The following is a 14466-nucleotide window of genomic DNA, read 5'->3' on the forward strand; positions in this document are numbered from 1 at the left end:
ATTATCTTATGTCGATGACATCTATCTCACTGACGACGACTTGGATACTCACTTGAAACGGGTGAACACCATAATACTTGGGTTCGCAGCAGAGGGTTACAAATTCTACTTTAAAAAGTCGAGAATTGCCCATCTAACAGTCTTATTTTTAGGATACAAATTATCAAGTGAAGGAAAAAGCCTAGCGGACAACTTCTTAGAGAAGTGCGCTGTACTCCAAGCACCAAAAACGCTGAAGAACTTACAATCGATTCTAGGCTTCCTGAATTTCGGAAGAACTTACATTCTAAACTACACAGAGAGGATTAAACCTCTCTACGACTTAATTAAACCTGATTTTAAACCAATCAACTGGACTCAAAAATACACAGAAATTTTGAGATCACTGCAAACAGACATGTTAGCAAAAACAAAATTAGAAACAAGTGACAATACACGCAACCTTGTATTCCGAGTCATCCCAGGAAGATGCAGATTCACCTACCTGACCTCTAATGAGGGAGAAACGGTACCAATAGCTTACAAATCACATTTGTACACACAAGCAGAAAAAACATTCAGTCTCACAGAAAATACTGTGAAGGCGGTGCAAACTGCTTTAGCAAAGGAACGAGAACTAGCACAAGGCAAAAGGATCACTGTTCTCACAGCAGAATCCGCCTCCGAGGCACTATTCGGCCCAGTAAACCTGCCTACAGTGTCACTGGATCCGAAATGGATACAGTGGGAAAATTCTCTTGCTGCAGAAGACGTGAAATACTATTTCGCCCCGCACATGAAAAAACGGAATGATTTAAAATATGAAAAAGAATATCCTCTGCCAATCGAAATTCTGCCCCTTGAACAGTACTCCTGTATAATCTATACAGACAGATTTGTACAGCATTACAATTTAGAAGATAAATCCTACGATGCAGCCTGCGCGATTGTTAAAGGTCGCTGGCTCTGCGGTAAATTCAGACCGAAAATAACAAAAACTGAATCACTGAGAAAATGTTCGGCTCAGCGAGCTGAAATCAGATCTTTAAAGATGGCGCTTGAAAATGCTGAACGTGAATTCCCGACACTAATCGTGTGCGATTCGCATTTTTGCGTCAATTCTTACAATAATGATTTGCAGAGCTGGGTTCAAAATGATTACAAGGATGACACAGGTGTCACAATCAAGCATAAGATGCTTTGGAAACAAGTAGTTCTTTTACAGAAAGAACTACAAAAGACTCACGTGATACACACTCTGAGTCATCAACGTGATGGCGTTCACGTTGTAACGAATAATTTGGCTAATACAGCTATAGCGGAACAAGTAAACCGGCTTCCGTAGCCACGAAAAAGCGTTCAGAAAAATACATAGACGGGGAAACCATGCTGGCGGTAAAAACGTCTTCAAAAGGCAACTGTGCAGCATTACCTGTGAACTATCCACTCATTATGCATACGTAATTGATGCAAACTCCATTCCTTTTGCTCGAATCCCTGGAGTGGGGGATAGGGTGATTCCAAACACGAATCGGAGAAAGTTATTAATAGCAACCGCACACATGGGTGAAGGTCCAAGGCACAAACAGATGAAGGAATCTTTGACCGAATTACAAGCAGTATACTGGTGGCCGGGGATGAGCCTGCACCATTATAAATTTGTAAAGAACTGTCCAGACTGCGACAGAGACCGCAGTAGCGAGTCAAGCGGAGTCATGCCATGGCCATGTATGATGGTAGCATAGAGATATCTACACATGCAATCCAGCGTCCTATTAAATTGTTAAAGACTACATTCACTTTAAAAATGTGGCCCCAGCGCTCGGCTGACGCCAAAACTGTTATAAAAGATCTGCGAGTCTTTATCGGCATATACGCAATTGCCATGCTTCATTCTGACCAGGGTCCTGCTTTTAGCTCTCGAGCTTATAAGGAGGCCATGACCAGCATGGGCATTGGATTGCGATTCTCTTGTCCATTTCATCCTGAGGGAAATAGCGTAGTGGAAAGAAAAAACCGAGACATAAAGCAATCTATAACAGCGAAGGTATTAGGTTCGGGTGATGGGTGGGTCAAACATTTATTAAGTGTCCAACGTAGTCTTAACAACCTGCCAAGAAATTCTCTAAAAGGTTTCAGCCCGTAGCGTGGCCAAGCGTCGAACATGGCGGACGTGTAGTCCCTGAGCTCCGTCCCTAGCCCTAAATACTAGCAATCTATCCTGTCATCCCAGCCTGCCACCCACCTGAATCCTGTCCGTTAAGCCTCCGGGTGCAAGCGGCGTGCAGCGGTGAAGTGCTGTTCCCCCCCGAACCACGCTGGAACAGCAACATGACCGTGGTGCCCATCGCTGCCTGCAGCACAGCGTGAAGCCTCGGCCTCAATTGAGTGGCCTGCCTGACCTGCTCCTAGCCACTGCCGCGCTCCGGCCGGGACCCCGGACCGGAAGTGAGCCGCGACTCCTGTGGAGGTATCGGGTTACGGAGAGAGGTCCCTGCTCTGCCTGTGGCCCCGCTGCCTCCCTCCTAACTGCTTTCGCCCCCAACCGGCTTGTCCGGCCGTGAGCCCGCCCGGGACGCGGGGCCCCACCGGACCGGCCCGCGACCCGCCTGCACCATCAACTACACAGGTGAGGAGAGCGGGACGGGTGGAGCGTGTAGCCCGCCGCCGGCGCTGTGGGCCCCGCTTCTCCCTGGCTGCGCCACACGCTACGAGCCGGGGACGACCCGGCATTGAGGCTACCCTACCAGCGCAATCTTGTCTCCGCGCCGGGGCCGAGACGGGACCCTGGGATTCTGGCCGTGACGCCTCGCCTACCCCTGGATAACACGGCGACGAGCGGAAAAGAGGATTTGGAGCGTGGTGACACACATCAAAGGCCCGCACACCTCACAGTGGGACATAAGCCCCGAGTACCTGGCTGATAGTGCCGACCTGCGGCGTGGGAGTGCGTCACGTGCTGTGGCGCACTGCCGTGGCATCGAACACCTGGCTCCTTTGCGCTCCCAGTCTCCGGAGGACCCCACCTTGCTGTCACCTGGAACTGCGATCTTCCCCTGCCCACCTTGCGAGACCGTTGACACAACAGCCCGCAAGGTCCCCAGCAGAACGCTGACCACCCTGCAGCGGAGCTACATTAAGCGTGCCACCACTACCCCTGCCGCCACTGGGGTCTGTACCGCAACACTGCCACTGCCTTCCACCGGCGCAGCTCAGACCCACCACAGCCACTGCCTGGCACCCTGCGTGGACACTTACAGAGGTTGCAGCAGCCGGCTGCAGCTACTACGCCACCCTGCTCACGAGATCAATGGGCAAACACAGGGGCAGGACACAGGACCAGGGCGCTCCGGACATGCAGTCCACGGGCTCCGAGGACCCGCTAGCCTCTTCGAACGCGGACATCATACCGCCAACCGGAAAGGGGTCACAGGACGCCAAATTGGACCTTATCCTGAACGAAATTCGCGCGACGCGCGAAGCACTAGAATCGCGCATAGACAATATGGCGACTGGCCTATCCCTACTGCGAGCTGACCATAACAAATTGGCGGAGCGGGTCTCCGAACAGAAGATAGCGCTGAGTGACCTCATACCACAGCAGACAGAACATTCCGCGAAACTGGAAACGTGGAGAAACAGCTCAAACAACTATGGGGTAGGGTGGATGACGCGGAAGGACGTGCCCGCCGCAACAACGTCCGCATCCTGGGCATTCCGGAGAGAAGCGAGGGGAGGAATCCCACCCAGTTTGTGGAAGATTGGCTGCGGAAACTGGTGGGCCAGGAAGATCTCACTGCCCTATACAGTGTGGAACGGGCACACAGGATGCCGTTGCGACCTCCACAGCCGGGGGCGCCTCCTCGCCCCTTGATTGCACGCCTTCTTCACTATAGGGATCGGGACACTGTTCTAAGAGCGGCTAGGGAGAAGGCACCGATACGCTTCGAGGACAAGAACATTTCAGTGTACCCTGATTTCATGCCCACAGTGCCACGCGCCAGGTCCACCTTCCTGGGTGTGAAGCACAAACTGAGAGACAGGAACATGAAATACGCGCTTCTGTTTCCCGCACGGCTCAGATACTGCATGACAACAAATCTCACTTCTTTGACTTGCCGGAGGAGGCGGAAGAATGGATGGAAGTCACGCTAACCCCTCCGACCTCTCAAGACCCATTCGCGGATCATCGCAGCGGTAGTCACAGGAGCCCGCCAGACCGACGGAAAGACACTTCCAACCCCGGGCACCACCCTCCACAAGATTTGCCGACGACAACGCAACCTTCTGGAGGTCAGGAGGCAGGTCATCCGTCATTGCAGATGCGGCTAACGGAGGAGGCACTTGCCGCGCACGACGCGGGAGCAACCGGAGACAGAATCACCGTTACCACCGACACCCACACTGAGGTATCTGGATCAGTGGACAGCCTACAACTATTCCCAAAAATCACGGCCCAGATGGCGGCGGAGTTCTGAGTGGCAACGCGATTGATCCCCTTCGGGAGGTAACGTATAACTGACTCTCTTCTTCAGATATGGTGGGTTGCATAAGGGCCCACCCTTTCGAGGGCTACCATGCCCATGCAGGCCGTTAAGTGACAGTCATCAGAGGCCTACTACCCCCAGTATGCACACGAACCTAACTGACTTGTGCTCACGTTGGGCACCTTGGTTTGGCTCCCGGGCCCGTTGGCTTGGGGACCTTATTGTTAAGGGGTTACATATTCGTAAGACACTCTCACCTTGTAGCAAAACAGATCTGACACGGTCACCCGGATGTTCCATTCTACCGCATCACACAGATGGTCATGGGGTCACTTAATGTTTACCAATTGTGCACCTGGAATGTACGGGGCATGGGCTCGGTTCACAAGCGCCATAGAATCTTGGCTCAACTCAACCGCAGGGGGACGCAGATTGCTTGCCTCCAAGAGACACAATTGAACAATGCTGAGAACGTGAAGCTACGCAAGACATGGAGAGGGCAGCTCTTCGCTACCTCCTATTCAGCGTTCTCCAGGGGGGCGGCGATCTGGCTCCGCAACTCTGTCCCTTTTAAGATGTTGGAGCAAAGGATTGATCAGGAAGGACGTTATGTATTTGTGCTGGGCCTGTTGGACGGGGATGCCGTTTTGTTTGGATGTGTGTACTCACCGAACACTGGTCAATCAGAGTTTTTGTTAACTGTAAATGGGATACTTGCAGATTGGGCTGACCATCGCTGGATAATTGGGGGAGATTTCAATGCTGTGCTCGATGTTACACTGGATAGGTCACACCCCCCTTTGCAGGCCACTGAGAGCAGGAGGCAGGCGGACGCTCTAACACGGTGGGCCGAGGGCTGGGATTTAGCGGACACATGGCGAAGCACACACACGCAGGAGAGGGAATACACCTTTTTCTCCCCACCAGCTCCACACCAGGATCGACCATGTCTTCTGCTCCCGCTCCCTTACAGACTCCATAGTTCAGACCCAACACATGGGGAAAACTCTATCCGACCACAACCCCGTGGAGCTCACTTGGCAGTGGGGCAGGCGGCTGGCCCCTATCCCGACCTGGAGACTGTCTCCAGATCTCCTTGAAGACTCGGTCTTCCGGTCGTCCCTGTCCGACACTATAGACACCTACTTCTCCACAAATGCGAACACAGCCGGCACACGTCAGATAGAGTGGGACGCTTTCAAAGTCTGTCTCAGGGGGGCGGCAATGACCACCCGAGTGGGCAGGAAGCGGGAGGTGATCAGTCAATTGAAGGAAGTGGAGGGCTCGCTGGCGTCCCTGGAGAACGAGGCAGCGGGCACAAATGTACCTTTCACGCCATTGCAAGAGGCTCATATTAGACATGCAGAGCTGCTGGAAGACCTAAGGCTTCTGGACTACAGAGAATACACAAATAGACAGCATACTCAAGCAGATAGGGCTGGTCCCCTGCTAGCCCGCCTCCTGCGTGATTCCCCAGTTTGCCATCCGATCCTGAAAATTCTAGACCAGACAGGCAGCCCGGCCTCCACACAAGTAGGGATTAACACGGCGTTCAAAGACTATTATACTACGCTGTACAGCCCCCCCCAGCCCCTACCAGCGGCTGCGTTCGAGGCCTTCCTGGGAGACCTAGACCTCCCCCAACTCACTGACAGGCAATGCAAAGACCTGAAGCGCAACATCTCAGTAGCGGAAGTCAGGCAAGCAATACGAGCTCTCCCGAAGAGCAAGGCTCCCGGAACAGATGGCCTACAGGCCGAATTCTATGCAACATTCCTTGATCTCCTGGCCCCACGGTTACACTCTGTTTATTTGGAAGCTCTACGGACGGCCTCCATGCCACAATCATCCATGCAAGCGTTGATCACTTCCCTCTTAAAGCCTGGCAAGGACGGGCTACAGCTGGCCGATTACAGACCCCTGTCCCTCCTCAACACTGACTCCAAGATCCTAAGCAAGGTGCTGGCGTCGAGACTCGTGCAATTCATACCACAGCTGATCCAACCTGACCAATGTGGTTTTGTACCGGGCCGCAATACGGCCATGAATCTCAGGCGCTTAGCCCAGCTGATGCTCGGCAACCAAGTGGATGCGAGCTCGGAAGGCTGCATATCTCTAGATCTGAAGCAGGCGTTCGATTCCCTTAGATGGGACTATATGTTCGCCACACTGTCGAAATTCGGGATACCACCCGAATTCATTGCCTGGGTCAGATTACTTTATACCCTCCCCACAGCTGGAGTGCGCACCTCCAACCACATCTCGGGACCCATAGCTACAGCGAGGGGCACCCGGCAGGGCTGCCCACTCTCCCCTCTCCTATTTATTCTCGCCCTCTAACCACTGCTCTGTAAGCTCAGGACGGTGGCCCCCCGCTGTGGTGTACAGAGGCACGGGACGGCGCACATTGTGTCAGCTTATGCAGATGATATCATATTGTATCTCCGGGATTTGCGAGGCGACTTGAGCCCTATACCCCAAATATTTGAAGACTTCAGGGCAATCTCTGGCCTCACCATCAGCGAATCTAAGTCCTATGGATTCGCCTTTGTGACCACGGGCCTGTCTGCTCCCCTACCCTTCACCCCTCACGAATTCCAGATGGCGGATACCACCTTCCGATACCTTGGGATGCACATTTACAGGGAGGCTGACATGATGATAGACGGCAACCTCGGGAGGGCCATCAGAGCACTGAAAACACAAATTCAATTCTGGCTAACACTGCCCCTCTCAATAGCCGGCAGAGTGGCAATCTCTAAGATGGTGATGCTCCCCAGACTCATTTACCACTTCACCAATCTGCCGTTCCTGATCCCAGCAACGACATTTAATACTCTAGACACACTACTCACAGAACTTGTATAGGGACACGGGCGCAGACGCATAGGCCTCGCTAAACTACAACTCCCCTCTGACTCCGGTGGTATGGGCCTACCGTATTTTAGGGCTTATAACTATGCGTGCCAACTGCAGTGGCTGGCTTACTGGGTGGCAGGTCGCAATCTCCACAAGATCAATGTGTCAGAAGATGAGCATGCCAAAGGGAGGGTACACACATTGCTCCTACCCAGAGCAGATCTACCGAGGGACACCCCACCACTCCTCAGGCTGGCAGTGACATACTGGCGGAAGGTATTAAGGTACACGTCCCCCAAGACGTCTTATGCCCCCACGATCCCACTCTTGGGTATCCCGCTGGGCTCGGGAACACTCACGACAAACAAACTGATCCCCTGGCACGACGCAGGAGTGTCTCATGTGGGTGACCTGTTTGAAGGGGGGCACCTATTGTCCTTTGAAGACTTTAGAGCTACACATAGCGTTCCCCGGGGCTCATTCCTCTTGCACGCAGGCCTCCGCCATTATGTAACACATAAGTGGTCACCTGAGGGACAGGAGCCTGTTACGAACCCCCTAATAACAATGCACTACCTCATGGGCACGGGCGGCCATCTGACCAGATGGCTCACTTCTAGCATAAAAATGGGGAGGGCAATCACGCTGTCACCGCTCCGGGCGGCATGGGAGGGTGATATTGGTAGACCTCTGAGAGACAAAGAGTGGGAGCGTATCCTTCAGTTTCCCAAGAAGGTCGCTAGAAACCCCAAGTTCAGGTTCATTCAATTGATGTTACTACATAGAGCCTACCTGACCCCACACCGCATACATATGATGTTCCCTGACGCGAGTAGCGCCTGCCCCCGATGTGACATTGACGACGCATCGCTACTACACATGCTATGGCAATGCCCTAAGTTGGGATATTACTGGACCGCTGTCCATGACTCGCTTGAGAGGGCCGGTACCCTGTCCCAGTCACCTACAGCAGAACATACACTATTAGGGCTAGGACCGCCAACACGCACTAGAACCGCGGCGACACGTTTTACAGACATGGCCCTATTGATAGCGAAACGAGCAATAACGATGAGGTGGAAGTCGTCCAAACCACCCAACCCTGAACTATGGAAAGCAGAGGTGGTACGGTGGGGTAAGGCGGAAGGCGAGGCACTGCAGCGAGAAGAACGGAGAGGTCTCCGGAAAACTCTAATTTCACTAGACTGGTTTGCTACAGTGGGAACGTTTGAAGTGGGGGATGACGGGGATGATGGGGATACACAAGACCCACCACATATGGGGTGAACGTGTTCAGATCTAGTCCCTTCGCACACCGTCACGGACAACGGTGCACTGTGATGGGGTACGGGAAATCCCGAACCATCGACCCTTTCACCTCAACCTACCTGTGTGTATAGACAAGACCATATGTCAAATATCACAGGTGACCCGGATGTAAATATTACGGTTATACGCATCATGAGAGAGTGTCGGGAGGGGCTCATGAGGGTGGGGGGAGGGTACGGGTACAGTGTGGGATTGTTCAGTTTGTTTGGTTCCGGACGACATAATGAAAAATGTATGTTACTATGTACTTATATGTTCTGAGCAAGCACATGCATGTAACATCCTAATTGCAACTGCGCTCCAATATGTGTGTAACTGCTCTCCTTACTATGCTAATAAACAGATTTTAAAAAAAAAAGGTTTCAGCCCGTACGAAATATTGTTCGGAACTAGAATGCATGTTCAGGACTTAGATAGTCTTGCTTCAGTGGTAGAAGATAAGAATAAAGACTTTGATATCAAAGATCGTTTGGCTGTTTTACAGGACTTAAATAAAACGGGAAAAGCCCTGAGCAATATAAAGTTAAAACAACAGCCAACCACCACTGGAGACACACCACCTGTCCTAGCAAGACCTGTCTGGATTCCAAAGATTGGGGATGTGGTCAGAGAGAAAATAGCGGTGAAGAAGGAATTTGGGCCTTCTTACAGAAAAGCAGTACCGGTCTTAGCAATCAACGAAACAAGATCAGTAGTACTACCGCCCCTTGCTGGTAAAAAGGAGAACAGGGTTGTATCAATCGACCTGGTAAAACCACAATCATGTGGCCTATAATCAACAGCAGGCCCAGTGGACTCCCAAGAAGTAACAGAATACCCAAATTTGCAAGTATCCAAGAGGTTCAAACTGAAAGATTAATCACATTTGATAAACCTGCAGTGCACAGAGAAGGACTATGCAATAATGCCATGGAACTCGTGCCTCTTGAAACACAGATTGAAACAGTTCGTCATGAAACACCAGTCTACAATGATGTGGCATCAGAATGTGCTAATGAAAGGCAAATTGAGAAAACAATTCCAACAATCGACAGAACTGCATCTGGCTACTTCATCAACTTCGACAACTTTTCTGAAGATCAAAGCGACCCTGAAGTGACGCCGAAAAAAAGACTTTTAGAGAAAAAGCAACAGAACTCTTTCATCAACTCAAAGAAACCTATCTTATTTCTCCATGGTTAGAATTTTGGATTGGGCTAGGTGTATTTTTCCTCCTGCTTTGGCTCATCATGGTACTTTGCTTGGGAAAATTCATTGAGGGAAAATACAGTTCAATGGACACAGCAAGTCAGAACATCAACTTAGTTCTGAAACCTCACAAATTATCTCACATCGAGAAAAGAGAACTATCATCAGTAAATGTCACAGCCATTCCAATACCCGGCGGGGTAGTTTGGGACAAGACAGACTATGAAATATATGGCCCGGTCGAGATCTTGAAATATCCTCACCAGTTCAAGGTTTCATTAAGTGACTTTGTAAAACCAAGTACATTCTCTGATGATTGGGACTTTAAAAGTATAAATGATATTATGTCAGATTTGGTGTTGTTAGCAAAATTTACAGAACATGATTATTTACAAGGTTCATCTAATTATGAACAGATGTACTGTTTTTCGCATTACGCAGACCACTATTTACATAAATCTGCTCAACCTAGAAATGTTTTAAATATAACCAATGGAAACATTGTGCTACTCCACCTAAAAGCAGTTCAAAAACATTCTATGAGAAATTCCAATACTTCTCAGGGTTTAACACGAGTAATGCAGAAACATTTTATTATAAACTGTATGGAGAAGTGTGGCTCAGGGGTTAGAGGCGGCAGACCCGGAAGCTGAGATCGGCCCTGGACCAGGGTTCAATTCCCCGCCTCGGCGGGTCTTGGGCTAAAAATTCCACGGACTCGATAATTCTCGCTCTGGTGCCTTCTCGACTCACGGGTTCACACTCTGCGACTCTGGGCAATAGCTTGCTTAATCTCCACAACGGCCCCTTGCGGCGGGATGCCTGGCTTTCTACTTGTGGATACCCTGCCGGGGTTATCTCACAGGGGAATACCAGGACGGGTTCCCTAAGCAAGCGCCGGGAAACCCACTGCGGGTAGCTGTGCGCTATATAAGCTCAAATACATTTACATTTGGATAAAACAGGGACGAAAACCATGCTGACAAATACTAAACTGATATATTCAGAAGCATTTTATGAAAAAATGATTACATTTGGTTTTGATTTCTGCAAAAATAACATGAGAACAAAAACCATCTGGGGTACAAAAGATTGGCAGGTACAAGGCCAAGAAGCATTATTTCGAGCCTGCATAATCCCAGAACAAATAATGTTCCTGAATGACACAATTCAACAAACAACCTGTCTTGGCCTAGCTAAGATTAAAGACCTTAACAAACCGTCTATTCCAAAGTCAATACCTGATAATGCAACCACAGATATTGAGATAGACGTATCCCAAATTTTAAACGAAAACAGAACACATCCTGATTGGAAAAAGTGGTTAATCTGGCCTACAGACACGAATAACTGTCAAGATAGATTCCTGAACAAATCACAGGGGTTAAAAATGTCCAGACCAGACCCTAGATACTCCCAGAGACAACATCCAGGGATAGTAACAACATACAGTGTAGGGAAACTCTGCCTTGAATGGCTACAAACATCCACACTGGCACAAATTAAGCAATACTTGTCTTTACTTAAAGATGGTGCTGACGTGCGCGATTTCATTATGGGACCACGCAAACAGCGTCAAAAACGTTTCATAGCGGCCAGCATATATGCGGCATACAACGAGGCTTGGAAAGAAATTCAAATTGAAACAGCCGAGAAAATACGAGAAATTGATCGTATTAATTTGGAAAAAATCACTTTCTGTTGTGGATAATGGGTTAATGACTCTGTCCTCCAGAATATATTCAGTGGACAGTATTGTATCATCTGCTATTGATATAATAGACCAGGACTTGCTAATGTTACAACATGGCCAGTCCCAATTACGTTCTATTGTACAGCTAGGCTGGACGTTGCAAAATCTTCGTTCAGGCTATGTGCCATGGCGTTTAATCAACACAACGTCATTGTTTTCCATCTTTAACCTTACTGATAAACAAATCAGTTTGGCACAGAAAGGAGCAGACTATACAATCCTGAGCATCAAAAAACTTGAGAGATTACCATTGACAATGTCAGAAAGACCTGTCATTGAATGGATAATACACGGGATTATCAAAATTCCGATAACAACTTTCCAATTTAAAAATTGCCTTGAATATATACTGGCAGGCCAGTATGAAAAGTTGGGTAAAGGATACATTAAGTCATCATGGAAATTACCTTATACACACACATGTTATAGTGAGAACAACAAAAATTTATTTCTTAGTGGTAATGTGTAAACATTCACTAAGCGGTATACTTTTGTGCCAAGGTATTAATTTACATGGGGCCTGTGAGGGTACTTCAAACAACCTTTCATGCCAGCAGCATGGCACACCTGCAGCACAAATAGAGCCATTCTTTAGGCAACTTTCTAACGGGAGTTACGTTCTAATAACGGATCACAGCTGTTGTGGCTTAGTGCCAGGGAAAGCATATCTCTTAAGCGTGAGTTCCATGGTCACTTGCTGTATGCAAGCATTGTATCCAAACGGCCCTGGAGACTCAGTGACTCCGATTTGGCCTAATTTGAAAGTCTCTTCTATACGAATTGATACTTTCAGCAGAATGAAGTCTGTACTTTTGAAGACAACAGTGCCCATCACGTCATCAAAAGAGACGTATGATCTCCAAGTTGCAAGGATGGCGGCAGAGATACATGCACTTTTATCAACAAATTGCCCGGTGCATTTCAAAGAAATGCTCAGCCAAATACTAAATATGTCGAATGCCAGTGGTATCTCAAATGTATTTAAGACAGTTTTTTTCGGGACTGTTAACACCATTTGAAGCGGTCCTGGGTCTCTTTCCAAATTTTGTACATTCGATTTTTGGCGGCGTACCACTACTTTTGGGACTCGTAGCAGGTATTTTATTTTAGACTCTCCTGCTCCGATGTGGCAAACCAAAACGCAGACATAACTCCGGCACGGATGGAAGAAACGATCCTAGCAATACGCTACCGGGACCGCAAAACTAGAGTCCTTGGGAGAGCTCGTCTACGAGATCTGAATATGACCTGGTTTCTTTCATTCAGACATATATGGCAGACCTGCATCTTACCTGTGCTTCGATGTATGCTATGCGGAGAGGAATGCGTGTTAGACACCTGTCTTGCACTACCATCATCAATACCAATGGACGTCAATACTTTGCTAAGTCCAGTAACGGCTCACGCATCGTGTTGTCTCCAGAGGTTACCAATCCTGATGACGGCATTCGTTGAGACTCCTGCACTACGACTAGGTGGTGGCAGTGAATCAAGAAATGAAAGCAGCATCACCCAAGTACGACCTTCTGTGAACATTGCTGATCCTGAAATCGATGATATTCTCACAACTGCCAAGTTACAGCATTATCGAACTTGGTCGAACTGTCACCTGAATATATAGACCAATTCTTTGCGAGCCTGTCTGAAATGATGTTCTCTCCTGAACAGAAACAATAACTTTTTGGGAAAACAATCCGGCACACAGCGTTCCCATGAACTCTGAATTCGGCCTTCAGCTTTGAACAACAAAAGCTACTGAAAAGGGTTTTGAACTATTTTTTCCCCGCTCACCAAGAAATAAATGTTTTCAAAATATTTACCTTTTTTCCTGGCACACGTCCTTAGCTTAAAGTAGAACTATTCATAAAGAACAGAGCTTCTATTTTTAGTGGATCTAGAGACAAAATGTTACCTTAGCCTCTAGCACATTTTACAGCAATTGCATTTATATGTGATGAAATAGTCTCACCCTTCTCTTCTGTATTTAGAGACATTTCATGTGTAATTCTTCGCAAAGTCGTTCAAATGATTACATATGCAATATTTTTTTGAATGATTACTATGCTTGATAAAGTACAGTACCAATTAATTTCCATGTATTTCAAGTACACCATTTCAAATGCAAAATGTATTTTGGGGTGGGTATGAATACACATGCTTCTTATTGCTTTAGTTTTAGTAATTTGATGGACATAAATTCGTGGAGTGGGTGTTGTGTTCTATCTAGGACCCGATCAATATTGTAACCTCATGCCCCTATACGGCTATAATCAATACATATCCCTTTAATGGCATAAACGATCAGAGCCATATTTTAGTAACTCGTCTCTGCAGCTCATGACAGTCCATGACACAGCGGAAGCCACTTCCTTAGATTCCTAGATAACACACCAAGTTCTTTCGACATCTCAAACGCCCCAGCAACCTGGGAAAGCCCCGCTTGCTTTGTTTTGATTAGTAATAGAACTCCTGCGAGCACTGTAAGAACGACCAGTTCTTAGTGACATCTTTATTGACGTCTTATATCCAAAAACATACGTCAAACTCGGCACCTTTCAGGTATAAATATACCAACGTTGCCTTAAGCAAGCACACATTGGTGGTGAATACTGGAGCTGACCAGCTGTCCTTTGCAGAGCCCAGCAGATGTGAGAAGCCCACGGACGCTGCCCCTCCTCCTCCTGAGAAAGACGCTGTCTTTTCTCCTGCCGAGAAAATCCAGCTCCGGCGTTTCCAGCCTACCCTTGCGGGTAACTGGGATATCGGGTCCTGAGAGGAGATACCAGACCTCCTGCATTCTATTCCAGAGGTACGGTGCTGACTAAACCCTTAGAGAGAATTCTTGAAGCAAACTCTTGGCAAAACCAACTT

At 48.4% G+C, this 14466-nt stretch overlaps 1 protein-coding gene across 1 annotated transcript in view; it reads left to right on the forward strand.

Moving 5' to 3' along the window:
- The window catches only part of TSPOAP1 (TSPO associated protein 1), a 2768302-nt gene that overhangs the window by 97078 nt on the left and 2656758 nt on the right, over positions 1–14466 (forward strand). The window contains exon 7 of the mRNA XM_086954028.1: positions 5440–6598. Within this exon, the coding sequence (XP_086810154.1) occupies positions 5440–6598 (1159 nt within the window). The remainder of the gene's footprint in view (positions 1–5439; positions 6599–14466) is intronic.

This window comes from Lissotriton vulgaris, chromosome 2_1 (genome assembly GCF_964263255.1).
Source record: "Lissotriton vulgaris chromosome 2_1, aLisVul1.2, whole genome shotgun sequence".
In the NCBI taxonomy this organism is placed as follows: domain Eukaryota; kingdom Metazoa; phylum Chordata; class Amphibia; order Caudata; family Salamandridae; genus Lissotriton; species Lissotriton vulgaris.